Genomic DNA, 26,831 nt, shown 5'->3' with positions numbered 1-26,831 from the left:
TCATAATTGTCCTTTTAATTAGTGAATAGTATATAGAGGGTAGAGATTTAAAAGACCTTTTAAAAGGTCTTCTTCTTCTGTGATATAATACAATACAGTATTACTCCATTTTTTTAAAATGACCTTTTTTATTTTCAAATAATTTCAAATCTGCAGAAAAGATACAAACAGAGTTCCCTTTACCTCTCTCCCAGTTTTTCCTATTGCTAACATCTTATACTACCATAGTATATTTTTCAAAATTAAAAAGCCAACATTTATACATTACTATTAACTAAACTTAAGACTTTTTTTGGATTTCACCAGTTTTCCTGTTAATGACCTTTTTCTGTTCTAGGACCCAATCCAGTATATCACATTCCACTTAGTTAGTTGTCATGTCTCCTTAGTCTTCTCTGGTCTATGACAGTTCCTCATTCCTTCCTTGTTTTTCATGATTTTGACAGTCTTGAGGAATATTTGTCTGATATTTTGTAGAATTGTTCTCAGTCTGGGTTTGGCTGATGTTTTTCTCATGATTCCACTGGAGTTATGGGTTTTGACAAAGAATACCACAGAAGCGAAGTAACCGTCTCATCACATCATAACAGAGAGTATGGAGTGTCTCCGTGACATCACTGGTGATGTGAAACATCATCACTTGCATAACATGGTGTTTGCTTGGTTTCTCCACTGTAAAGTTACTTTTTCTCCCATTTTATACTCTCTTTGGAATTCAATCATTAAGGCCAGCCCAGGACTGGACTTAAGGGGAAGATTAAGCTTCACCTCCACCTCCTTGGGGAGGAGATGGATGCCGGGGGTGGGGGGTGGCGGGGGGGAGGTTACCTACATATGGAATTCTTCTGTTGACAAGATTTGTCTTCTCCCTCTCTCCTATTATTTATTTATTTATACACTCATTTATTTACTCCATTATGTTTTAATATGGATTCTTTATAATCTATATACATAATTACAACCTTCAAAACCTCTGGTTCCCCCACTGACATATAAACTTTTTGAGGAAAGGCTCTGTTTCTTTTTTATTTTTGTACACTCTATGCGTTTAGCATAGTCCCCTAATTTATAGTGGACTTCCAGTAATTATTTTGTAATGGATATCTTTCCACTTCAACTGAAAAGTACCCTTTCCTTATATAATAGCATTCTAAATCCAAAATAAAAGTAGATTTTAAAATAAGTAAAAGTTAACTCATGCATGATCACCCTGTAATAAGTATGTAAAAAAGCAAAGGGTACTGCAGAAATAACTTAACCATTTGAGTTGGATGTGTCTCCAAAAAATATTGAAGCCACATTTGGAAAGAAATTACAGTATTCGAGAAGCCAAGGATATGACCTGCTGTGTGCTTTCTCTTTTTTGTTCAGATCACCAAAGGAGATTAAGACCCCGTTTTCTCCCATCTCTGGAAAATTATCATCTGATGCAGTCACTCAGATAACAACAGAGAGTCCAGGAAAAACCATGTTTTCATCTGAGATTTTTGTTAATGCTGAAGATCGTGGACATGATATTCCAGAGCTCAGTACACAGAAGTCGGGCAAAGTTCCTGTCAAGTTTGCTTCATCATCTTCAGTCCAACAGATTACTGTTCTTCATGGCACAGATGGTAAGAGAATTTTAGGTCACATTACCAACTTTTGTGGGTCATTAACTAAGAAATTTCTTGATTGGGTCTTTCTAGTTAGAAAACCTAATTTTAATTTAAAGCATTAGGTTGTACATGATTAAAACATCTTTTATTTACATAGCTATGAAGAGAATATAATTTATTATGTTTTTACTTCAATTTCTAGTGAAGTTAACAACCTATGTGAAACTCATGCTACTTGTGGCTGACGTATTTTCAACTCATGATACTTGTCATAAGAATGCAAGTAGTTCATGAAAACATAAAAACTATAGAGGTTCAATTTTAGGGAGGTAGATAATTATTTGGCATTGTTTCTTTTACTATTGTTTTGCATGATACAGTGAACAGATAGCAAACACAATACCAGTCTATTTCTTGCTCAAGAAACGTTGAGCAGGGACCCAGGTTGACTGTGACTCTGCTTTCTTTAAAACATGGAACCTTGGATTCATCATCATAGTCAACTGGCAGGGATGAAAAGCATGGAGGAGCACATGTTGGGAGGCTTTTATGGGCTAGGCCTAGGTGTGGCCCACATCACTTTCCACTGACTAGGAATAGTTTAGCTGTGCTTTCCAGGATGAAGAAGAAATGAGTTTTGGTGAACAGCTAGCAATTTCTACCATAAGGTCTACATTTAGAGTGTTCCTATGCTATCATGACAGTGATATTTTTATAGTGCTTATACTATATAACATTCAAAATTATAGCAAGTTATTTTCTTTTTCAGACCAGTAACTCGAAAGTTAAGTTCCCATTCTACCTCCAAATGAGGGTAGGAACTTTCAATTACTAATTTTAAAGTATTCAACAGTTTGTACAAATCTATTCAAAATATATTTTAAGTTTTCCTACTTGTGCAAAAAGTTTATCTGTCTGTAGGTATAAATGGAATATGCCTAAACGTATAAAGAAAATTGCTTAGTTCCACATTTAAATTGCACTGAATTTAATTTGAATAAATACATTTATATGTTGAAATGGTTATATTTCTTTTCTTTTTCTTTTTTTTACTTTTATTTATTTTATTTTTGGCTGTGTTGGGTCTTCATCACTGCGTGCAGCCTTTCTCTACTTGCGGCGAGCAGGGGCTACTCTTCATTGCGGTGCACAGGCTTCTCATTGCGGTGGCTTCTCTTGTGGTGGAGCACGGGCTCTAGGCACGTGGGCTTCGGTAGTTGTGGTGCATGCGCTCAGTAGTTGTGGCTGGCGGGCTCTAGAGCACAGGCTCAGTAGTTGTGGCACACGGGCTTAGTTGCTCCGCGGCATGTGGGATCTTCCCGGACCAGGGCTGGCACCCGTGTCCCCTGCATTGGCAGGCGGATTCTTAACCACTGCGCTATCAGGGCAGCCCGAGATGGTTATATCTCTTATACATTTTTATTGTGAAATAAAATTATGCCCCCCAAATGTATAGTCTAATCAATATCACACAGAATGCCTTTAATGTGTCAGTTACCTATTGCCACCGTGATACTGTATAAGAACCTCGAAAATCTCAGTGCTTTATAACAACAGACATTTGCTTGCCTCACTCATGGTCTTATGAGTCAGTTGGAGTTTGGCATCAGGATGCAAAAACCGTTTGGGTCTGTTCCACATGCCTTGTACTGAAACCCAGGCTACTCTGGGCTATGCTGTTTTCATGTTGGTGGCAGAGCACAGGAGAGGAAATCCAACTGTGGAAGTGTATTTTTTACCTCTTCTGACATCAAATGGATCAGTCTATATAGAGCCCACAGTTCATGGTCTTACCTTTACATACAGGTACTTGGTAGAAAGGACTCCTTTAAAAGAGAAATATTATTTGGTTTAATAATAAAATATTTTTAACTCTGTGGATTCAGAAGTAAAATTTTAAAAATATTTTAAAAGTATACAGAAGAGCATGTTGAATTTATGACTATGTGTCCACTGCTCTGAATTAACAAATTAAGAGTAATATGCTATATGTTTATATTTAGTTCCATCTGCAAGTTTTTTGAAGAAATAAATTTTATGGTTGGACTTTCTTCTTTACCCTTCTGCAGTCCTTTCTGTCTCTCCCAGGAACAACCATTATTTGCTGAATAGTCACTTCTTCCCCCAGAGATAGGCAGTCCAAAGTAACTTTAAGACTTCTGCATCCAAACATAAAGTTGTTGAGAATTTCAAAAAGCCACTTATCTTGCCTCTGAATTCTCCATCTCCACATGGTAGCCATTCTTGCTCTGGGTCCATTGTCATTCTGCCCAATTGTTGTTGTCCATTTTCTGCAAACTTTGAACTAAATGGTAAATTTAACCATCACCACCAAGCTTTATATACACTGGTGGAGGAAGAAAACTACTAAGTCAATATTCTAACAATAATGACTACAGCAACGTCCAAAGAGAAGTAGAGGCTACAGCCTATTTTTCCTGTTATTTAAATTCTTCCAGCCTCTATACATTTCTTCATTCTCCTTGAATTCAGCCAGGTTCTCATTGGCTGGGGTTTTGCCTGATAGGTTGGTACAAGTATTCCTAAGTAGTCTAAGGCTTTGCTAGCCCTGCATAGGTTTAAGGTCATTTTTTGGTTAATTTCTATGACCAGGCTTGGTAACGTGGTCCCCTAGGTGTAAGCCATACTCCTACTGACTTTCTTCTTTTAAGGTAACCTTATTTCTCCCTGATAGTTAAGGTCAATTGTAGTTTTAGTCAACACTATGGCATCCTATTCCCTGCATTGTTTCAGTGACATAAAGAATGTAAAATGACTAGATGGCTCCTGTCTCCCGGTAGAAGTGCCCCTCCCTTATTTCTAAGATCTTCCATCAAACAAAGCAGAGTCACAGAGAGAGAAAGCAAAAGATTTTAAAGGCTTCTGCCTTTGTTCCTAAATACATGCATTCTGCCTGTGGGATAGGCAAGTGCCATATGTGGTTCTGAGCACATGCCGTATTCGGCAAGCTAGCATTCCAGCCTCAGAAAGTGATGCCTCCCAGCTTGTGCCATGACAGTTATCAGTAAATTGTTCACTCGCTCTTTTGTTTTTGAGTTTACCATAGCTGTGGGTGATCAGGCTTGTGAGGAGAACAGTGACTCCCTTTAGGCGTCAGCCTTTTGTCTCATTTCCTTCCCTATGAAGTCAATTCCTTGGTTGGAAGCAGGGTACTAGTAATATGGATTCCATGTCAAATCATCAGAATGATGGAGTGGTCAAGGATGGTAACACAATTCTAAGTAATATAAAAGTTGTTATTGCGTCCAGAATGAAGGAGATCTCATTCGACTCTGGGACTATCAGACTCTGTCTAGAGTATTTTGATTTTTATAAACTAGACATGGGCAACTAGGAGTCCATCTAGAGGTGATTACAGGATGCAAGAGAAGACCATGGTCCATAAGGATAAACTGAAGAAGCTGTTGTGTTTAATCAGGAGAAGTGGTAGCTATCTACCAAATTCTATTTGAATGAGCAGTACAACCCCATGAATACTGAGGAGTAACCTAAACAAGAATTTTATAGGACTCATGTGATGGCAGTACTAATCCTTTGTGTAGGCATAGAAAAGGACAGTAGACTAAAAGGAGGGATGGGATATTTCTGAATGGGAAAATTGAATATTTAAAGATGTCATTTATTCCCAAATGAATTTAAACTCTAATGTAATTCTACTCAAAATTCTAATGGAATTGTTCTTTTGAACTTGTTTAATTGATCTTAAATTTTTTCAGGAAGAATAATAAGAAAATACTGGAAAAGAAGAGTGATGGGGAGGATAAATTTTAGCAGCAGCCAGTGGAGTGTTTTAATGGGATGCCTGGAAGTTGCAGACATTATTCTCAGCCTTGACCTATGGGCCCAGACTTAGTCATATGTCCATACATGTCTGCAAGGGAGATTGGGAAATACAGTGTACAGATGAGCAGTATGTACCCAGCTAAATATCAAAATGCTGTTACAGAGAGAGAGTTTCTACCACATCATGAAAGAAAAACAAGTGTATAGAAAAAGATTTCAGGGACTTCCCTGGTGGCGCAGTGGTTAAGAATCCACCTGCCAGTGCAGGGGACACGGGTTCGAGCCCTGGTCCGGGAAGATCCCACATGCCACAGAGCAACTAAGCCCGTGCTCCACAACTACTGAGCCTGTGCTCTAGAGCCCGCAAGCCACAACTACTGAGCCCATGCTCCACAACTACTGAAGCCTGCGTGCCTAGAGCCTGTGCTCCACAGCAAGAGAAGCCACTGCAGTGAGAAGAGTGAGAAGCTCGCGCACCACAACGAAGAGTAGCCCCCCACACCGCAACTAGAGAAAGCCCGTGTGCAGCAATGAAGACCCAATGAAGCAAAAAAAGAAGAAGAAGAAAAAGATTTCATCTTCTATAATAATCAAATTACTACCATGTCACAGACATTTTAGAAAGAATTTTAGCAGTTAGTATTTTAAAAAAAGAAACTTTATAAATGACATAATTTTTCACTCTGAAATCAGAAAACTTATGTGAAATGGGGCAGCAGGGGAGAATGGGTATGCTATAAACAAGAAGTCTTTATTACAGAATTCTTTATTATTGAAAATTTAATCCAGCCTAAATTTTTAACATTATGAGAAGGGTTAAATACACTTAATGTGTAGTAGAATGATAAAAAATGTGAAGATAGGAAATAAAATGAATATTTTATTATCAATGTAAAGTAGAAAAACTGAATTCCACATTATACATACTATATACAACTATGTAAACAAATAAGAAATACAGAGGAAAGACCTGTAGAAATACATTAAAATATTAATAATAGTTATCTTTGAGTGGTAAGACTTTGTCTTTTTTATTTCTGTGTATTTTTTTAATATTGAGAATTTATACTTTTATAATGGAAAACTTATTTTGAAAATCTGCCACATAGAAGAGAATTAGATTTACTTTCTATGACTCTGGAGGGAGAACCTTCAAAGATCAGTAGTAGGGGTTAACAACGACCAGGTTTGGGTTCAATATAAGATAAAGTGTTTCTTAGTTAGAGCCATCTAACTATGGACTAGATTGCTAAGAAATCGTCTTCTCAATGAATCCTACCCTTACCACTCTATTTAAACTGCATCCTGCTGCAATTTCCCAAATACTTCTAATCTTCCTCAGCATTTTCTAATTTTTTGGGGGGGAGTGGCTGTTTTGGGTCTTTGTTGCTGCATACGGGCTTTCCCTAGCTGTGGTGAGTAGGGGCTACTCTTCGTTGTGGTGCATGGGTTTCTTATTGTGGTGGCTTCTCCTGTTGCAGAGCGCGGGCTCTAGGCGCACAGGTTTCAGGAGTTGCAGCACGAGGGCTCAGTACTCGCAGCACAAGGGCCCTAGAGCACGTGGGCTTCAGTAGTTGCGGCACATGGGCTCAGTAGTTGTGGCGCTCGGGCTCTAGGGCAGGCGGGCTTTGGTACTTGTGGCACGCAGGCTCAGTAGTTGTGGTGCACAGGCTTAGTTGCTCCACAGCATGTGAGATCTTCCCAGACCAGGTATCGAAGCCCTGTCCCCTGCATTGGCAGGCAGATTCTTAACCCACTGCACCACCAGGGAAGTCCCAGGATTTTCTAATTTTTTATGTCACTAATAATTTATAAAAATACTAGATGATTTACTTATTCAGTACGCTAATTGTTTACTGTCTATCTCCCTCTTCTAGAGTGCTAGTTTACTGATACATTCCAAGAATCTTGACCACTGCTTGGCACATTAAAGGTACTTAATATTTGTTCAGTTAATTAATCAATGTTTTCTTATTAAGTATCCTGATCTTTATGTCCTTAGGCCAGCCTTTACTGTTGCCATATAAGCCTTCTGGTAGTACAAAGATGTACTATGGGCCCAATATGGCGGCGCCCAGTGGCGGTGTGAGCTGTGAGGAGTTCGCCGAGTTCCAGGAATTACTCAAGGTGATGAGGACGATTGATGACAGAATAGTACATGAATTAAACACTACGGTTCCAACAGCTTCCTTTGCAGGGAAAATTGATGCCAGCCAAACCTGTAAACAACTTTATGAGTCTTTGATGGCGGCTCATGCCAGTAGGGACCGAGTCATAAAAAACTGTATAGCTCAGACCTCATCAGTAGTAAAACAGCTCCGAGAGGAGAGAGAAAAGAATTTGGACAATTTAACGTTATTAAAGCAACTTAGAAAAGAACAGACAAAGTTGAAATGGATGCAGTCAGAACTGAATGTTGAAGAAGTGGTAAATGACAGGAGCTGGAAGGTGTTTAATGAACGCTGCCGAATTCACTTCAAGCCTCCAAAGAATGAATAAAAAGATACTTTTTTTTAAAAAAGGACCGGGTCATCTCATAGGAGTTAAGCATGAGAGACATCAACATGGTGGGCTTCCCAGGAAGATTTCTGAGCCAACAGTCCAAGACCTTTTGTTGATTTCAGCCCCACTTACCCAAGACCTCAAGTATAAATAATTCTGATAATTATGGAGAAATCAACTGCTATTTTATACTGATTCTGTAAAAAAAAAAAAAAAAGATATTTTGTAACTATTAAAATAATTTTCTGAAAAAAAAAAAAAAAAAAAAAGATGTACTATGTTCCCCAATTAAGACAAATTCCTTCATCTCTGGATTCCAAGTCAGACACCACCATTGAGAGCTCACACTCAGGTATTATGCAGAAATTATTCAAAATTTTATTTTTTGAAATTTTATTTGTGGATTGGCTGTTTAATTCTGGATGACATATGAAAGCTCAGTGCTATTTCATCTTTAAGTGAAACATGGAGATTTTCATGACACAGTCTCTGGTTCAGATAGGTGAGTTATTTGGTCAGATGTATTGTGTACACTCAAACATTTGATAAATATTTGAAGAAAATTGTATGAACAGTTACTTGTTTGGGTTAGTGGACTCCATCTAGGACAAAGGTTTCCAAGTTTTCTCTGTTCACAGTCACCTTAGTGTTTGGGTGATTTCTTTTCTCATCATCGTGGGGATATAAATCATCAGCAGCATATAAATACATGAAGTATTTTTTCAGATACTAAGCTATTATGTTATTAGGGTATAAAAATACTTACCGTTTTGATCTTACAGCTTAATAAGCAAAAGTATTTTTGGTTTTGTGTTTGAAAGAAAACATTTTACTTTGTTCGGAAATATGCATAATTACTTGCTAACAAGATATGTGTGGCTATTAGGGCACAGTTTCTCAAGCCTTGAGATGAGATTGGACACAACCACCCTCATTTATTGCTTTTGTTACAGAAACTGTCAAAAATCCAACTCTGCAGAGATACAGACAGCAGCATTGAAAGGAATGTAGCAGTATCTAATGTTGAAACTTTAAACTATCTTTAGCTATTAGTTTTTGTCCTGTACACCAGATATTACATATCACTGTTTCTCTAGAGTTTTAAAGTATCCCACAACATCCCTGTGAGATCACCACAATAGAACTGCAGATTTAGAAAATGAATAGCATCCTGTGGAGGAACTGAATAAATATTTTCTGTGGAAAATTATAAGGATACGGAGTTGGTATGGTGCGGGGTTTTGATTGTTGGGATAACATATTGATTGGTCCACAGGAGTTGACTTGGTTCAGTTTAGATATAAATTGTTCATGATTTGTCGATAGACATCTTTATAGGTGTAGAAATTAAAAAGAAAGTAGTTGTCCCTGGTCTTACGCAGATTTTCTGTTAATTTTAAGAGGACCCAACTAGTATCTAATGGAAACTGAGCTAAAGCCCCTGATATAATTGCTCCTGATTTCCCACTGTGATGCCACTGAAAAAAAGAACCACAAAATGCTCATATGTTAGGATTGATTATGAAGCCTATAACCAGGAACTGGAAGAAATTTTCACTACCTGCATGGCTATGATTTTAAAAACTCACTTAGTGGCTACGAGACATAAAACAAGCTTACTTAAGTGACTGTAGGTAGGAAAATCTTTTATCTCAGTCTCACTTTCAGCCCCCTAGTTCAGAAGACAGAACGTACCAATAGAAGTGTAATCAGGTGTTCCAGTATTTTTTGAGGCCTCCTGTGTACTTCTATTCATTTACGTCCTAACTCTTCCTTTTGGAGACATTAACTTTGAGAAAAATTGGACAGTAGTGGGAAGAGGAAATGACTCAGGGATGGTACACTGTATCCTGAGAAATACTGTCTGTATAAATAAAGTACTGAATGCATCAATTAGACAAGAAGAGATCTGTTGGCTATATGTACTTGAGGTTGTCATTTATCATGTTCTGCATCTATTCTGAGAGTGAGGGAGTTGACAGTAGAAAATAATAGTTTCTTAGACCAGTAGAGCTGATCTAGCTGAAAGCCTAGGAATTGTTCTGATAGATAGTGTCTATTAGTGTGCTGTGATTCTATAGATACTAGAAAGAGCCAACTAGAGTTTGGGGCCAAGGGCAAGTCATAAACCATTGCAGATATTTGGACCAAATAATTTCTCCTCAGTTGAGAATGAGTCAACAATTGCACTCATAAAATTCTTTGAAAAACAAAAACAAAGGGACTTCCCTGGTGGCACAGTGGTTAAGAATCCGCCTGCCAATGCAGAGGACACGGGTTCCAGCCCTGGTCCGGGAAGATCCCACATGCCACAGAGCAACTAAGCCTGTGCGCCACAACTACTGAGCCTGCGCTTTAGAGCCTGCGAGCCACGACTACTGAAGCCCGCACGCCTAGAGCCTGTGCTCTGCAACAAGAGAAGCCACTGCAATGGGAAGTCCGCGCACTGCAACGAAGAGTAGCCCCCGCTCGCTGCAACTAGAGAAAGCCCGTGCACAGCACCGAAGACCCTACACAGGCAAAAATAAAAATAAATAAATTAAAAACAAAAGAAAAACAAAAAAACAAGGCAAAGGTAACCTCGCAAAGAAAGAGATAGATGTTAGAGATTTACTCATTAGGTCAAGTAACACTCTTAAGTAGTAACAGGATTTCATTTATATCTGACAGTAAGTTCTGTGAAGATAGGTATGATAGATGTTAGAGATTTACTCATTAGGTCAAGTAACACTCTGAAGGAGTAACAGGATTTCATTTATATCTGACAGTAAGTTCTGTGAAGATAGGTACTATGTCATTTTTTTTGTAAGCCATTTTATACCTCATACCAATATATAATATAGATGTTATTTTGATATTCATTTAAAGACATTTAAATACTTTATGTACTAGTACTGTCAATAGGAGCAAAAAGCCATGGGGAGAGAACTGGCTGGGATTTTTAAAACAAAGTGAGGAGTTAATAGCAGAAAAAAATGGTGGAGTAAAGACCTCCAACATTTTGTCCTGTGATAGAAGCAACAGAATTTTGGCAAAACTTTATGGAAAACTTTTCCAAAACTCTGGAAATTAACCAAAGGCTTGTAGCTTTTGTAGTAAGCATTTATTCAAGAAAAATGGCTGAACCTTGATAAGAATAGTAAGCTTGTGGCATTTTACCTTGCCCTATTCTCATTGCCACACTCAGCTCAGTGATTGATAACCTCGAAAAATATCAGCCTGCATTCCCAGGACTGGAGGGAGCAGAACAGAGCTGGACCTCTTTCACAATTTCATTCCCAAAGAATTGTCAGTATTTGACCTGTCTGATGGCTCTCTGGAAGACTCCACTCAAAAGGCTTATCTTTATTTGACCTTACTCAGAGCTATCCAGTGCGTATGAGCCTCTGTGTCTATGTGTGAGGTGTTTGTCAAAAAACACTTACAGGCAAGTGTTTTATTTTAGTTTCTTAAATATTTATTTATTTAATTTATTTATTTTGGCTGCGCCGGGTCTTAGTTGCACCACTCAGGATCTTCGTTGCGGCATGCGGACTCCTTAGTTGCAGGACCTAGTTCCCTGACCAGGGATCGATCCCGGGGCCCCTGCATTGGGAGCTCGGAGTCTTACCCCCTAGACCACCAGGGAAGTCCCCAAGCAACTGTTTTAATGTCACAATGCATGAGGCAGTGGATAACACTTGAGACAAACAATAGACTAACGAAAAGCTTTAATGGAAACACTGAGGGTGAGATGTCCATAGATATTTTGAAAAGCATTGATATATTCCTAGGACTCTAGAAGACCACAAGTGTGCACAGGCCTGAGTGCATGCTCAGGAAAGATCTGAGAGGGGCCTACCCTTTACCTTTGGCTGCCCTTGAGACTCTGGGCAAGAAGAAAGGGAAGGCTAAGGCAGAACTGATAACTCCCTGCCCTCAGCGTTGATGGCTATGTGCACGTAGTCCCTCGGCAAAGACTGGGAGATTTATTGTTTCTAGATGTTTAAGGATATCTCCATCTAGGCATTAGCTGACCACTAAGCTAGTTGAGTGGCAGCTTCAGTAGACGTTACAGAATTTGTTCAGAAAAGTTACTTAAAAAAAAAACAGCGTAAAGCAACAGCAGGAAACCCTAGGGAGGTAGTAGACTCTGATTTCCAGGGTTGTCACATTATATTTTTTAAGATGTCCAGTTTTCAACAAAAAGTTACAAGATATGGAAATTCAAAGTAAAAAAAAAAAAAAAAAGGACCATACAAAAGTTTAGAAACTGTCTGTGAGGAATCTCAGACATTGGACTTACTAAATGAAGATGTTAAAATAGCTATTTAAAATATGTTCAAAGAACTAAATGAAACCATGTCTAAGGAAGTATAAGAACAGTGTCTTACCAAATAGAGAATATCAATAAAGAGAAATTACAAAAAAGAACCAAATAGAAGATCTGTAGTTGAAAAGTACAATAACTAAAATAAAAAATTGACTGGAGAAAGCTCAGTATCAGATTTGAACAGGCAGAAGTATGAGTCAGTGAACTTGAAGATAGGCCAATTGAGATTATCCAGTGTGAGAAACAGAAAGAAAAAAGAATGAAGAGAAATTAACAGAATCTCAGAGTCCTATGGGACACCTTCAAGCATCCTATTAGACACATAATGGGAGTTCCAGATGAAGAGACAGAAAAAGAGACTGAAGAAGTATTTGGAGAAATAATGGCCTAAAATTTCACAAATTTGATGACTGCTGTTCATCTGCACATCCCAAAAGCTCAAGGAAGTCCAAGCATGATACAGTCAAAGAGAGCCACATCTACATACATCATAAACCATCAAATGACAAAGACAGTGTTAAAGCAGCAAGAGCGGAGTTATCATGTACAAAGAATCTTCAATAAGACTAATTGCTGATTTTTCATCAGAAACCATAGAGGCCAGAAGGCATTGCAATGACATATGCAAAGAGCTGAGGAAAAAAACCTGCCTACCAAGTATTCTGTACCTAGCAAAACTACCCTTCAGAAATGAAGGAGAGATGAAGACATTCTCAGATAAACAACAGTTGAAAGACTCCACTGCTAGCAAACTGACCCACAGAAAATACTAAAGAGATTTTTTTCAAGATGGAATGGTGAACACCAGACAGTAACTTAAATCCACATGAAAAAAGTACTAAAGGTAACTACATAAGTAAATACAAAAGACAGTATAAATGTATTTTTGTTTGTAATTCAGTTTTTCTCCTATATGACTTAAAAGACAAATGCCGTATAAGCAAGTCCCAAATACATAAAGAAAAACTAACAGAATTAAAATGAAAAAAACCTGACACTATTTTTTGAAATAAATAAATTTATTTATTTATTTATTTATTTGTATTTTTATTTTTGGCTGTGTTGGGTCTTCGTTGCCGTGCGCGGGTTTTCTCTAGCTGTGGCGAGCAGGGGCTACTCTTTGTTGTGGTGCGCGGGCTTCTCGTTGCGGTGGCTTCTCTTGTTGAGGAGCACGGGCTCTAAGTGCATGGGCTTCAGTAGTTGTGGCTCTTGGGCTCTAGAGCGCAGGCTCAGTAGTTTTGGCGCACGGCCTTAGTTGCTCCGCGGCATGTGGGATCTTCCCAGAGCAGGGCTCGAGCCCGTGTCCCCTGCATTGGCAGGCAGATTCTTAACCACTGTACCACCAGGGAAGTCCGAAAAACTGACACTATTAAAGGGAGAAATATTTCAAGCCAATAGCAAAAGGTCATATATTGTATAATTCCATGTATATGAAATGTCCAGGATGAGCAAATCCATATAGACAGAAAGTAGATAAGCGGATGCCAGGGGATGTTGGGGAGGGGAAAATAGGGAGTAACAGCTAACATATACAAGATTTCTTCGTGGGGGCGTGACAAAAATGTTCTGGAATTAGATAGCAATATTGGTTGTGAAAATACTAAGAACTAGTGAATTGTACACTTACTTTAATCGGTGAATTTTTTTTTTTTGAATCTTGTAGAAGTTTTTATTTCAGTGATGAAAAGAACGCAGTAAATGGAAACTATGCTGGTTTACATTAGGCATGCACCTCTACCTGAAACTGCTGTTAGTTTTTGACTGGCCTAAATCTTTATAACTTATTTTTTCATTTAGGCACATCTTTAAATTTTTTTGGACCCTGACATACAGGGTAAGTTAACTTCTTCCTTGTGGCAGTTTAGTATGAGAATTATGTTCGCTGGCTAGATTCCTTTAACTAAAGGCCTCTGGACTCTCAGGCTACCTGTAGCTCAAGACTGTACTTTATATATAGATATTTAAGTGAATCACAGTATAAGGGAGGGAGATAATCTAGAAAGGTGAAATGTCCTGTATGAATACTCCATACATTTTTTCTCCAGCACTGATAATCAAACACTAGATAAGGAGGCCTACAGTCAAGTACCAAATTACTCTTTCCCCCACTGCTGCCCTTTCTGAGAGACACAAAGATGTATATCGATCTCTCCAGAAATCTGAAAGGAAGCCACACAAATAACAGATTATTACCTATGTGGTCCCACATATCAAATTATAGAGCAGTTCCACTATTAAAATTATAGGAAGCAGTTAATGGGACTATGAGGAAAGCATCGTCCCACATACAGCAACATACACCTAGTAGAGTTTTCCATTCATCTGTCAATTGTTTTCTCAAGATTAGCATTAAAAAACACAACCCCAAACACATTTGACTCTCAAACCACCCCCACACACAAAAATTGGTCTTTGTTCATTCTCAGATGACAGGATGTCCCAAGAGTGACAAAGGTGGGAGCCGATCCCCCCACAGCCTTTTCTTCAACCATCCCATCAACTGCTCTTCATTTCTTGAACTACCTTCCTTTTCCAGAGAGGTAATACTCAGGTCAGTCAGAAAGGCTTTCTGAGAAGACTGGCTTGGATTTCTGGGTCTGTTCCAGTCGATTCAAGATGAATTGGCTTGTATCAATGAAGCGCTCAACGCAGTTCACAAAACAGGCCTCAGCCCGACTGTCCAACTTTGGCCCAGGCTTGTCCATGCACTTTTCCCAACAAAGTTCCGTCATCTGGTGCACCAGCTGCTGGAAGCGCTGCTTCTGAGTCTCTACCTCGATGAAATGCTGCAGCTGCGGGTCGACCGAGCCCAAACCCGCTGCGGAGGAAGACGAGGAGGACGCCATCCCAGCGCGGCCACGCGTGCCGAGACAAACTCCGCACCAACTCACCGACCTTCACGTGTCTCCGCGGCGGAACCCTTAATTGGTGAATTTCATGTTTTGTCTCAATTTAGAAAAAAAAGTGTGTGTGTGGGGGGGCGGGGGGGTGGGCAGGAATGAACATATGAAGGAAAAGACTGCCTAAAACTGTAAAGATTTGGTAACAGATTTAAAATACATTTTGCAGGCAAGAAAGGGTGGAATTAACATGAAGGAAGTTAAATTAGTGATGAGGACAAATCTGAGAGTCTGCAAAATTACAGAGGAAAAAGAAGAAGAAAATGAAAATGCTGTGAAAGATGATGAGAGACATAAGAAACATAGCTAAGTAAACCAAACCAAGAATTATATCTGTAGCTGAGGAAGAAAGTAATATTCAAACACTTAATTGAATAAAACATCCTCCTCCTGAAAAGGGGAACACTGTATGCAGATTGAAAGTTGCCATAAAAATCCAGGGAAAAATCAGAGACTGAGACACATATCAGAAAAAGATTTTTGAGTTAAAATAAATAGAAGAAAATCCCATAAATATACAATTAAAAAAAAAAGTTAAGAGAAGAAAATTTAGTCTGATATCAGGCTTATTTAAAATACTAAATGTAAAAATAATGGAACCAAATCTGTATTTATTGGGAAAATTATATACTTCAAGGATTTATGGACCCAGTGCATTTTCATTAAGCACTATGACAATGAAAAGACATTTTCACAAGTACACAGCAGCTAGAAAGTATATTCAACCTCTGTACCTTCTTGAAAAATTCACTTGAAGACTCACCCAGCTGAAGAGATGAATCAAAATGAAGAATTCATTACAGAGAAATGAAGCAATGCTGAAAGTGATCAGTGGTGAACTTTGAAGTCAGTTTGACACAACACTCATCTAAATAGCAAATTTAGTTACAAGGTGGGAAAAAAAATGCCAAAAGTTAATTTTGGAATGAAAGGCATGAAAAGAAAAAACCATTGTGTTTTTTGTCTTTTTGACTAAAGAGGTGTCATTTTATTCATGACTTGGTGATCAGATAGGTTAAAGAAGTTTTCATAAAAAATAAATTTGACTTGATTAAAATTTAAAACTTGTGTGCACCAAAAAAAAGAACACCATCAACATAGTAAAAAGGTTGCACACAGAATTGGGAAAAACATTTGCAATTCATATATCTGATGAGAGATGACTATCCATAATATATGAAGAACTCTTACAGTTCAACAACAGCAAAAAGCAATCTAGTTTTTAAATGAGTACAGAATCTGAAGAGACATTTCTCCAGGAAAGATACAGATGGCCAAAAAGAACGTGAAAAGATGTTTTACATCATTAGTCATGAAGGAAATGTAAATAAAAACTACAAAGAGATACCACTTCATACCCATTAAGATGGCTTTTATGAAATAAAAAAGAGCAAGGGTTGGCAGGGATATGGTGAAATTGGAACTCTTGTGTATTGCTGATGGGAATGTAAAACGGTATAGCCACCGTGGAAAACAGTGTAGTGGTTCCTCAAAAAATGAAACATAGAATTACTATATGATCTAGCAATTCTTCTTCTAAGTCTATACCCAAAAGAATCGAAAGCAGGGATTTGAACAGATTTTGAACACCCAGGTTCATAGCAGCATTATTAACAATAGCCAAAGGGTGAGAACAATCCAGATGTCTACCACCTGATGAATGGATCAATACAATGTGATACATACATACAATAGAATATTATTCAGCCTTAAAAAGGAGTGAATTTCTGACACATGCTACACTGTGGATGGACTTTGAAGGCATTGTGCTAAGTAATACAAGCCAGTCACAAAAGGGTTGGAGGAGGAGGAAAAGGGAGTTATTGTTTAATAGGTACAGAGTTTCCATTTGGGAAAATGAGTTAATTCTGGAGATGGATGGTGTGATGGTTGCCCAACAATGTGAATATACTTAATGCCTTAACTTGTATACTTAAAAATGTTTGAAATGGTAGATTTTATGTATATTTTACCACAATGGAAAAAAAGCTACCAAAAACTAAAACTCGAAAAGAATTTTAAAACTAGATATCTGTCTTCCAAATTATTGTTGAGTATATAAAATAAGCAAAGTAACATAGAACAAGAACAGGAAACAAGAGGGGCTTCCGTGGTGGCGCAGTGGTTAAGAATCTGCCTGCCGTCGCAGGGGACACGGGTTCAAGCCCTGGTCCAGGAAGATCCCACATGCCGTGGAGCAGCTAAGGCCATGCACCACAACTACTGAGCCCGCATGCCACGACTACTGAAGCCCGCGAGCCTAGAGCCCATGCTCCGCAACAAGAGAAGCCACTGCAATGAGAAGCCCGCGCACCACAAGGAAGAGTAGCCGCGGCTTGCCGCAACTAGAGAAAGCCCACACATAGCAACGAAGACCCAACGCAGCCAAAAAAAAAAACCACAAACAAACAAACAGGAAACAAGAAACTTTAAGATAGCATAAATAAGTCAGATGAATAGATTACGATGAAATGTCTTTAACTATGATAAGTAATTTTGGCGTACGTTGGCATTGTGTCATACATGCATTTAAACAAGTTCAATTACATGTATTTAACAAAAAGAGAAGAGGAGAATGAACCTTAAGAGTACAAGTGTGTTGTACCCTCCACACTCTTATCAGCATATTAGCATGAGAGAGTTTGAAATGAGAGGTGGGAAACCTCAGTTCTCGAAGTTCAGTGTCCTCATTTGACTTTTATAGTTTAAGCATCTTTTAACTTGCTTCCCTGAGTATGATTCTAGAGTTTAAGTGTTTTAAGTACAATGTGGTCTCTAAACACAAGTCAGGTGCTTCATCAGGTGCTTAGATGCAGGCACAGTGATCTGTTACAAGCCAGGGGGAAAAAGTGGACTCTGATGGATTTATTGAGCAGGCAGAATATCAATTTCAACCTTCAAGGATGATTTTGACCCTGCATGTTTTTTCACTTTTTATGCTGACTTTAAATTCCATTTAAACAAAATATATCTCTATTTGGGTGGGAAAAAAAGATATTGAAACTATATACATTTTGATCCCACTATATATTCATTTAGAAGGATCTATAACCACAGTATGCTCGAGTTTTTTGGTTTGTTTTCTGCTTACTTTTCTGAACTTTCTGCAATGACCTGGTTATTTTTTTTTTAAGGTCACAGAAACTTTCAGCGTATGTGCATTTTTTCTTCAACGAAAAAAGTATTAAAGTTCTTACCGTGTTTCTGGCAGATACTATGCTAGGTGCTACAGTTATACGGCTGTGCAAAATAAAATAAACATGCCCCCTATGATCATGCTCAAGTGGGGAGACACATATTAACAAATAGATACAAATAAGCACATAATTACAAATGACGAGTTAGGAAAATAAAGAAGAGTTTTAAGAGAGTAAAAGGATCCAGTTTAGCTTTAGGAGCCCATGAAGGCCTTTCCAAAGAAGAAACTTCTGAGCTGAGATCTAGAGGATATAGGTAAGTTAGGCAGGCAGAGAGTGGGGAGTGAGAGTGTGCTGGCGGAAGGGAACAGAATGGGAGGAGCTCCAGAAACAGGAAAGTTGGATGCATTTGCCAAGTGAGAAGAAGGCAGTGTGGGTAGAGCAGAGCTGTGGCTAGATGTGGTTAAAGATAGATAGGTTCAAGATCATCCAGGGTTGTGTAAGCCATATTAAGGCACTTGAACTTTCTTCTAGTAGGCAGCTGTGGTTTGATTTACATTTGTACATTTTTTTCAGGCTGCTATATGGAGAATAGCTTGTGGATGGAAAGGCAGGGAGCCCAGGTGAAGGAAGGGAGGGTCAAGAAGTGGAAGTGAGGATACCAGTTAGCTGAAGGCTGTTGCAGTAATTAGTGTCAGAGATGGTAGCACCTAGGATTAGAGTGATGATGACAGAGATGGAGAGAAGTGGACACATCAACTTACTTTTAGGAAATAGTTCTTCCTGGACTTGGTAATAGAATATGGAGAGTGAGGGAGAAGGAGGTGACAAAAAAACAATGTCTAGTTTTCTAGAATAAGCAACTGGGTAAATAAAGGTGCCATTTACTGAGATGGAGAAACCTGAGGAAGAAGCAGATTTGGAGAAGATGGTCAAAATATCTGCTTTGGACATGTTAAAAATGAGATTTCTGTTCCACATCCATGTGGAGATGTTAAAGCTGCAGTTGAATGTAAACAAAGTCAGTTTACAGTTAAGTTTTATGCAAGGGCACTGTCTAGAAGGTGGCTCTGTTCATGTCATAAACATATGCCACTTTTTATGAAAACACCCAGGTGTGAAGATTCCAAATCTCCTGTTAGCGTTCTGGAGCAATAACGTTAACTCTCTTCCTGCCCGAAACGTAAATCTGCACACGTTCTGCAGCTGTGCACAGATGCAGGAAAATAAGTACACATACATTCAATGGCATAGACACATATGTGTGGCTACACTCTCTTTCAACTGCCTCTCAGCTCCAAGGAGGTTGATTCTCTTGTACATCCATGCACTGCTCTCAGGAACTTAATTATTCTTCCTTGCCTAACTCTGAACCTGACATAATCACCTCTCTTGGAGGATAAAGGGAGGTGGTGAAGAGACCCTCACGTATAGTTGTTTGTGTTGTATCATAATATATAAAACAAAATTTTTTTTATGAGGAAGGGACATCGTTTTCTAATTTTTCCTCCAAATGCTTTAGAGGCTAGCTGTGTCCTGAATGCTAGAATCTGAAGCTCAGAAAACAGGTTCCAGCTAGAGATATCTATTTGTTGGTCATCCACATATAGTGTTCCATACATTGATGATCAATGAGTTCATCCAGGAAGAGAAGAGAACCCAGTTCTGAAACCTTGAGGAACTCCAGCATTGAGAGATTTGGTAGAAGAAAGGACACTAAGGATTTACCAAAGAGGTAGGGAGCAAATAAAAGAACGTGATGCCACGGAAGCAAAGAAAAGCTCAGTGTACATATGACCCAGAAGGCTTAATAGGATCTTTGCAATCTGTCCTGAAATAGAACTCATGACTTATTTATACTTATACTGTACAAATGAACTGATACTTACCCAGCTTTTATTGCCATACACTTTTTAGGTGCTTAGAAAATGCATGAAGTATGGAGTATCAGTTAAGAAAGAAAAGCATTGTTGTAGAAGATAATTCTATAGTTACTATAAACTCCTGTACGTCCAGAGATGTTCTTTTGCCTTTTATATGTGACATGGATAAACTTCTCTTATCAGTTCCTATATTAGTGGATTTCAGAATATTGAAATATATTTTAAAGAAAATAAAGTTACTTTCAAATCTTGTATTACTTTATCACATAAAATTTTCCTTACAATGTTTTGTCTTTTGTATTATTGTCAGATTAAGCTTCCTACAATGTAACTGATTGCAGTTCCCTTTATTAAAAAATCCTGAATGATGTTGCATTTCATGTACAGTAAAATTTACACTCTTTACCCCTGTAGCTTGGGATTCCATGCCCTGCTGAATTTTGTCCCAAACAATTCCTTTTTAATATCTCCCACCACTCTCTTTAATGTAGTCCATAATACAGTCTGACCGCAAAAGTATCGGATTTTTTTGCTTAATCTGTTTTCCTGCTTCCTGGTCTTTGCTAACGCTGTAACCTCTACCTAAAATGCCTTTGTTTCTTCCTCCCCATATTTCAAAAAGCCTACTTACTTTCCAAGGTACAAACTATTTTCTCCTCCTCTGAAAACGTTCCTGAGCCAGAAATTGTCTCCCTTCTAATTTATATGTCTCCTCTTATGTCATTTGCTTCTCCAGTATATTGTTGCAATATTGTACATTTCTGACAGCTTCAGTTTGACTCATGTCTCCTTCTGATTACCCTGTAACACTCCCATGGTAGTGCCTTTTTTATAGAAGTGGTTTAAGAGGTACAATTTTTGTCTCTCTTCAATCTGTACTTGTGTTAACTGTACTACTTTTCCATTTTTCTGTAGGATCCAATGATGCCATTGCTCCAGACTTCCCGGCTCAGGTGCTAGGCACAAGGGATGATGAGCTGGCAGACACTGTTAACATTAAACATAAAGAGGGGATCTACAGTAAGAGGGTGGTAACTAAGGCATCCTTGTCAATGGGGAAAAAAACCCTTTCAGAAAGATAATGCAGGTGACTGGATTGGCTTTGTGTATTCTGTGGCCTTTTTTTTTTCCTGTTCATCTTAAATGAGAGTGTTGTCCAGGCTTTCTTTTTTTTTCTGCTTTGTTAATGCAAACTTTTCTCCTAGCTGTTTTATTGGATATGTACAAGAAGGAAAATAAAAAATCTTTTTAAATGCTTTAGATTTTTGAAAACTGTAGACTTTATTTTCACTATGGGAAATATATTGCAACTTTTGAAATGAAATAATATCCATTTAAGTATGTTTTAACGACTAAAATTCATAGAAAATCTGGATTAAAATGCCTTGTGAATTTATCTGTCAGATGGTACAAACTAATATCTCATAGGCTGGATTCTGCAGGAAAGTGTATGGTTCACATGGTGTTTAACTTTTTAAAACTTTTGCTGCCAACATCTAAAAATAAGATTTTGGGCTTCCCTTGAGAAGTCAGAATATGTAGTTGCACTCAACTTGTATTCCTCCATGGCAGTTATCGTTGACCCTGAGGCATGGTTGTCCTCTGCAGAGAGGACATACATTCTCCTGTTTGCTTCAGTCCCCACGAGTCTCAGACTCAATCCACTTCATACATCTACCTTGTCAGTCTGGTGACTGTGGGTATTTGAGTTTTCATCCTTGCCCCTAGATATAGGCCCTGCTGTTTTATAAAAGCTTTTAATCTTTAGGAATCTGCATGATTTTTTTTCCTTTGCATCCCTGACATTGTGCTTCTTTAATTGATGCACAGTAGTATTTATTAAATGAAAATTCCCGGAGCCACTGAAAATTCTACATGTATACTTGCATGTGTTGCTTTGTTGCATTTACAGTTTTTTTATTCCTGCGCATAGCTATTAGGCAAATAGGACCTACTGATCCCGGGGCAGTATTCAAACATAGGCTGGCTCTATGTTCCAGTTTTGGCATAGTGTTAATGACTTCATGTGATGTTGTTAATGCTTTTATGAGGAAACCGAATGAAAGGCTGCTTGCTAAAGTGCACACATTTATTCTTCCAGATAACTTTTTGTTGCACTGAAAAGCATTTTGAAGTCTTTTGAAATAAGATGATAAAAGAAGCACATCTGCCAGTTAACATGGAGGCTGCCAAGTAAATAGAAAGGCAAATATTTTTGCAAAATGGAGTTCATAAATGAAAACTCTCATATACTAGCTATATACTAGTGGCAATTCGGTACATATAGATAACCCTGTGATCCCACTGTCAGACAATTGAGAAGAAGGTGGATACGGAAACATTGGCAGGGAACAAAGTGATACGCTAAGGGAACTCCGTCAGAAGTCTGCACAATGAACTTACCAAATATAACTCACCTCTAGTTTGCATTTGGTAAGGATGATGTGTGTGAAATAAAGTTGGGCTTTGTTAACTGAGGGACCCTTCTAACCTCCCACTTGTTATGGGGGTCTACTGCTACTATTATTGTTGGTCTATTTCCAGACTGCATCCTAAGGAAAAGTCCTCCTATTTCACCGTTGGAGAAGCCCAGCCTCAGAGCCTCTCACTTTAAAGGATTAAGGAGAATAGGGGGAAGATACCTGCTGGGGAAAATTGAATAGTGACTTTTGTATAATAGCTAAGTGAGCCCAGTAAATATATCAGAAGTAAAAATCTCAGTAGAAGGATTGGAATATAAAACTGAGAAAATCTGTTAGGAAACAGAACATAAAAAGAAGGGAAAAGAAAAAAAATTCAAGATTGGCCCCAAAGGGTCAACATCAAAAAACAGGTGTTCCATAGAGATAATAGAGAAGATAGAAAAAAAGGACTCAAAGGACTAGTATAGGAATAAATTCCAAAACTGAAGGATATGAATTTCCATGTTAATAGGAACTGTCATGTACATAAAATCCACACCAAGGCACATGACCTTGAAATTTCGAAACACTGGCAAGGAAAGAGATTCTGAAAGCTTCCAGAAAGAAAACAGGTACCATATAAAGAAATGCAAATTAGACTGACGTTAAGCTTTTCAAAAATAATACATGGAACTAGAAACCAAAGGAGTAATGCCTTGAAATTCTGAGGGAAAATTATTTCACTAAATAAAACGAAGGAGTAGATTTAATATTTGTTAAAGGAAAACATGGGATGGAGGAAATGGGGACAACATAAGAGAGAGGGGAAAGGAATTGCCATTGCAGTGTTGGTACAGAAGCTCTAGAACAAGATCAGATTGAGGACTGCAAGAAAAAGGTCAAGTTGATAGAATACCTTATGTAGTTGACTGTATTTAGAAGAGATTTTCAATTCTATTTACATTTATGAGGATGATGTAGGGATTGGTATATAGAAACATAGCAAATGCAGAAATAGGCAATTATTAACTCCTCAGTAAAAGCAAAACTTTGTAAAAGAAAACAAATGTGATTACAGTATACTAGTTGGTTTAACTGTGAATAATACAAACAAAACACAATCACTGAATATTGATTTCATCATCGTGACTACTATTTACATAATATATAAACAATGAACATTAATATAGGACTAAAACTTTTCAGAAGATAGATTGAGGGAATATGGGTGTGACAGGAAAGTTCTATAAAAGGTAAATCCATATGATCCTAGAAGGAAATCAAAAAATAATTTCTGGAACTAAAAAGGATACAGCAATATAAAGCATGTTATTTGGAAACAAGGAGAGTGATACTAGAAGAAATGGCTAAATAAACTGGTGGTGTTTGAAAACTGTTGATTTCTGTTATAAGTTTACTGGAACTATTTGACTTTCAAAACCATTTGTACATGTTATTTTGATTAGCTTATAGTTTATTTTCCCTTACCTCCCAAAACATGGAAGAGATGGAAAATGATATATTTGGCAAATACCAACTAAAATAAAGCTAATGGGCAATGTTAATATTGACAAAATAAAATTCCAGACCAAAAAATATTAATATATATTATGAGTTTACCTTGTAAGAACAAAAGGCTCAAATATACCAATAAGATAAAATTTGAGTTTATTTTCTTTTACTCAAACTTGTATGCAGGAAAAATGACAGGAAAATATAGGTAAACCCAACAATACATACCTATCAGAAACTGAGAGACCAGGAAAGAAAATTAAAGTAGACAAGATTTAAAAATGGACTTTAAAAGTTTGACTTACTACAGAGAACTTTTCATTTTTTAAAGAACACACGGAACACTTAGAAAAATTGATGAAGCTGTTGGTTTTGAAGAACTGATGTTCAAAAAGAACAGCTTCTTTGACTACAGTGTAGCTAAATTAGGACTCAACAATAAAAACATGGAATAACAAAACGAAACAAAAATCTGTTTTATGGGTTAAGTAGTAATTGCCCCAAAATTCCTGTCCCCAGGAAACTTCAGAATGTGATGTTATTTGGAAATAGGGTCTTTGCAGATGTCATTAGTTAAAGATCTCTAGGTTATATCATCCTGGATGTAGGGTGGGCCTTAAATCCAATGATTAGTGTACTTACAAAAAGAGGAGAGGAGGCCATGTGAAGACAGGAGCAGAGATTGGAGTTATGCTGTCCAAAGCCAGGGAGCACTAGGGGTCACTAGAAGCTGGAAGAGACAAAGAAGGATTCTCCCAGATAGACTAGTTCTAAAACATGGCTTTAGAAACTAAATCCAACATTTCCAGTAACCATAGGAACAGTTAAAATAAACTTTGCCATGAAAGCCCTTATATCATGCTTGATATAGGGAGGTAGGAAGATGTAAGAACCAGGACACATGAGACATGACATTTTATCTACAACTCCTGTTTGCTTTACTGAGGGTGTAGTTTCAAATTCAGTCACCCTCTTCAGCTTCAGACTCAGATTCTTCTTCAGCATTTTTGAGCCACTCTCCAAACTTTTTCATTTGCTCAAGGATAACACTTTTCCCCTTGGCAGCATGTGCATCTTTATACCATTTCAGAATGGGTTCTTCACTCAGAACTTCAGCTTTATAAAAGAGCAGCACTATTTTCTGGAAGGCTTTCATGAAACGAATGTCGTCATAGCAATACTCCTGAATCTTCAGTAACGGAGTCAGCTCAGACTGACCTTGAGTTGTAAAGGCAGCAAGGAGAGGGCTGTATTGCTTCAAGCGCTTGATGGCTTGCTCTGCTACAAGCTCCTCTTTTTTGTTCCATTCCACGGTGCTCATTACACTGGACCATACTATTCCGATGACAACTGGTTCTGGGATGTTGTTTTTTTTTCATCTCCTCCTTGACATACAAAATTTTATCCTTAAATGGATCACCACGAGACATCTGTTCTTGAAGTTCTTTCTGGAGTTCCTTACGAGCTCCTGTGGTTTGCTGATTCCAAACATACTCTGAAAGCTCTTTCAAGCCTGCCTCGGTAAAATACTTTGTGAAGTGTTCAATGCTTTGTTTATTGGCAGGAAAAAGTTCCATCAGTCTGTTATCCATGCTCACTTTCCAAAGACTTGGAGCTACTGCATTGATATCTTTTTCATTTATCCATGATTTAAAGAGCTTTACAACCAAAGCTGCTGAAACCCCTTTAACCAAATTCTCATTATAAAGGCTATTAAGAGTGGATGCATTAAGTGTTCCAGTAGCCAGAAGGACACCGGTCAACATAGCCAGGTTGTTCCTCTCCGACTCTGAAAAACCCTTTAAGAACAGCAGCAGCTTTTTAACCTCATCTTCAAAACCTTTCTCCAGGTATTTGTAGCACCTGATTAACTTGTTAAAAACCTGAGCAAATGCTTACATGGTCTCGAGGTCTTCTTGTGCTGCGAACACACAGACATCTGTACGCATCATGTCATCTGCCAGTGTACCGCCTGGGGCCAGCATTCCACCGGCCACCAGAATGTCAAAGAGTGTTTCTGCATATCGGCTGTAATCAAGTTTTGCTCCAGAAGCATCAAGAAACTTTGCTACTGCTTCCAAATCAGTACCAGTTTCAGTTAAGCCTTGAATAATGCAGTCTTAAAACTGAGTAGAGTCAAACCTCTCTTTTGCATCTCTTTTTCTGGTTTTAAAACGCTGGCCTGATAGCGTTGCCTTTACTGCTTTTGATTATTCATAAAAGACACCCGAATTTAAGGCGAAGAGAAAAGAGCCAGAAATCCCGGAGGTGGCGGCAACTGCGGTGGTGTCTCCTCCGCCACATGAATATTCTTTACAGCAGTTTTCGTAATAGCTCCAAACTGGCAATTACCCAGAGGCCATTATTTTTATATGTACTATGCCATTATTTTTCCAGTAGTATGAGTGAATTGTAGCATATTGCCACTGTTGAATAGTAACCAGTAAATGAGACTGAGTAAAAGACAAATATATGTTTTAACACTTAACGAATCTTACAAATATAATGTAAGAGAAGAAAGCAAGACATAAAGGCTATGTGCTGTATTATTCCATTTATATAAAGTTCAGAAATATAAGTCATTTGTTGCATTTAAAATGGGGTGTTATGCTCAGCCTGGGGGAGATTGAAAGAATGAGGGGAGAGAATGTAGGGTTCTAGGCAGATTTTTTTTTTAAAACCTGGGTACATGTTCACTTTTTACCAATTCACTGAGTTCTCTGTGCATTTTTTGATACATGTCTTCTGATACATAATGCAAAAGATTTTTTTTAAGATACT

General features: G+C 38.0%; 3 protein-coding genes and 1 pseudogene across 3 annotated transcripts in view; 1 reads left to right on the top strand and 3 right to left on the bottom strand.

Annotated features, from left to right (window-relative positions):
• Positions 1–24,732, bottom strand: part of LOC103012757 (RNA/RNP complex-1-interacting phosphatase-like) — a gene marked incomplete at its 5' end in the record, with an annotated part of 50,184 nt that extends 25,452 nt beyond the window's left edge. The window contains one exon of the mRNA XM_057558688.1: positions 24,693–24,732. Within this exon, the coding sequence (XP_057414671.1) occupies positions 24,693–24,732 (40 nt within the window). The remainder of the gene's footprint in view (positions 1–24,692) is intronic.
• LOC130709396 (protein MIX23-like) lies at positions 1,360–8,109 on the top strand. The gene is made up of 2 exons (XM_057558368.1): positions 1,360–1,613; positions 7,405–8,109. Exons 1-2 carry the CDS (start codon positions 1,469–1,471, stop codon positions 7,899–7,901), a joined length of 642 nt encoding a protein of 213 aa, XP_057414351.1. The 5' UTR covers positions 1,360–1,468; the 3' UTR covers positions 7,902–8,109.
• On the bottom strand, positions 14,613–15,162 carry LOC130709399 (mitochondrial import inner membrane translocase subunit Tim8 A-like). Its single transcript, XM_057558375.1, has one exon. It carries the CDS (start codon positions 15,060–15,062, stop codon positions 14,769–14,771), a length of 294 nt encoding a protein of 97 aa, XP_057414358.1. The 5' UTR covers positions 15,063–15,162; the 3' UTR covers positions 14,613–14,768.
• LOC130709395 (eIF5-mimic protein 2-like) lies at positions 24,215–26,277 on the bottom strand (annotated as a pseudogene).
• Between the last annotated feature and the right edge of the window lie 554 nt (positions 26,278–26,831).

The sequence above is a fragment of the Balaenoptera acutorostrata genome, chromosome 12 (genome assembly GCF_949987535.1).
Source record: "Balaenoptera acutorostrata chromosome 12, mBalAcu1.1, whole genome shotgun sequence".
NCBI classification, from domain to species: domain Eukaryota; kingdom Metazoa; phylum Chordata; class Mammalia; order Artiodactyla; family Balaenopteridae; genus Balaenoptera; species Balaenoptera acutorostrata.
This window is presented reverse-complemented; position numbering and strand designations above follow the sequence as displayed.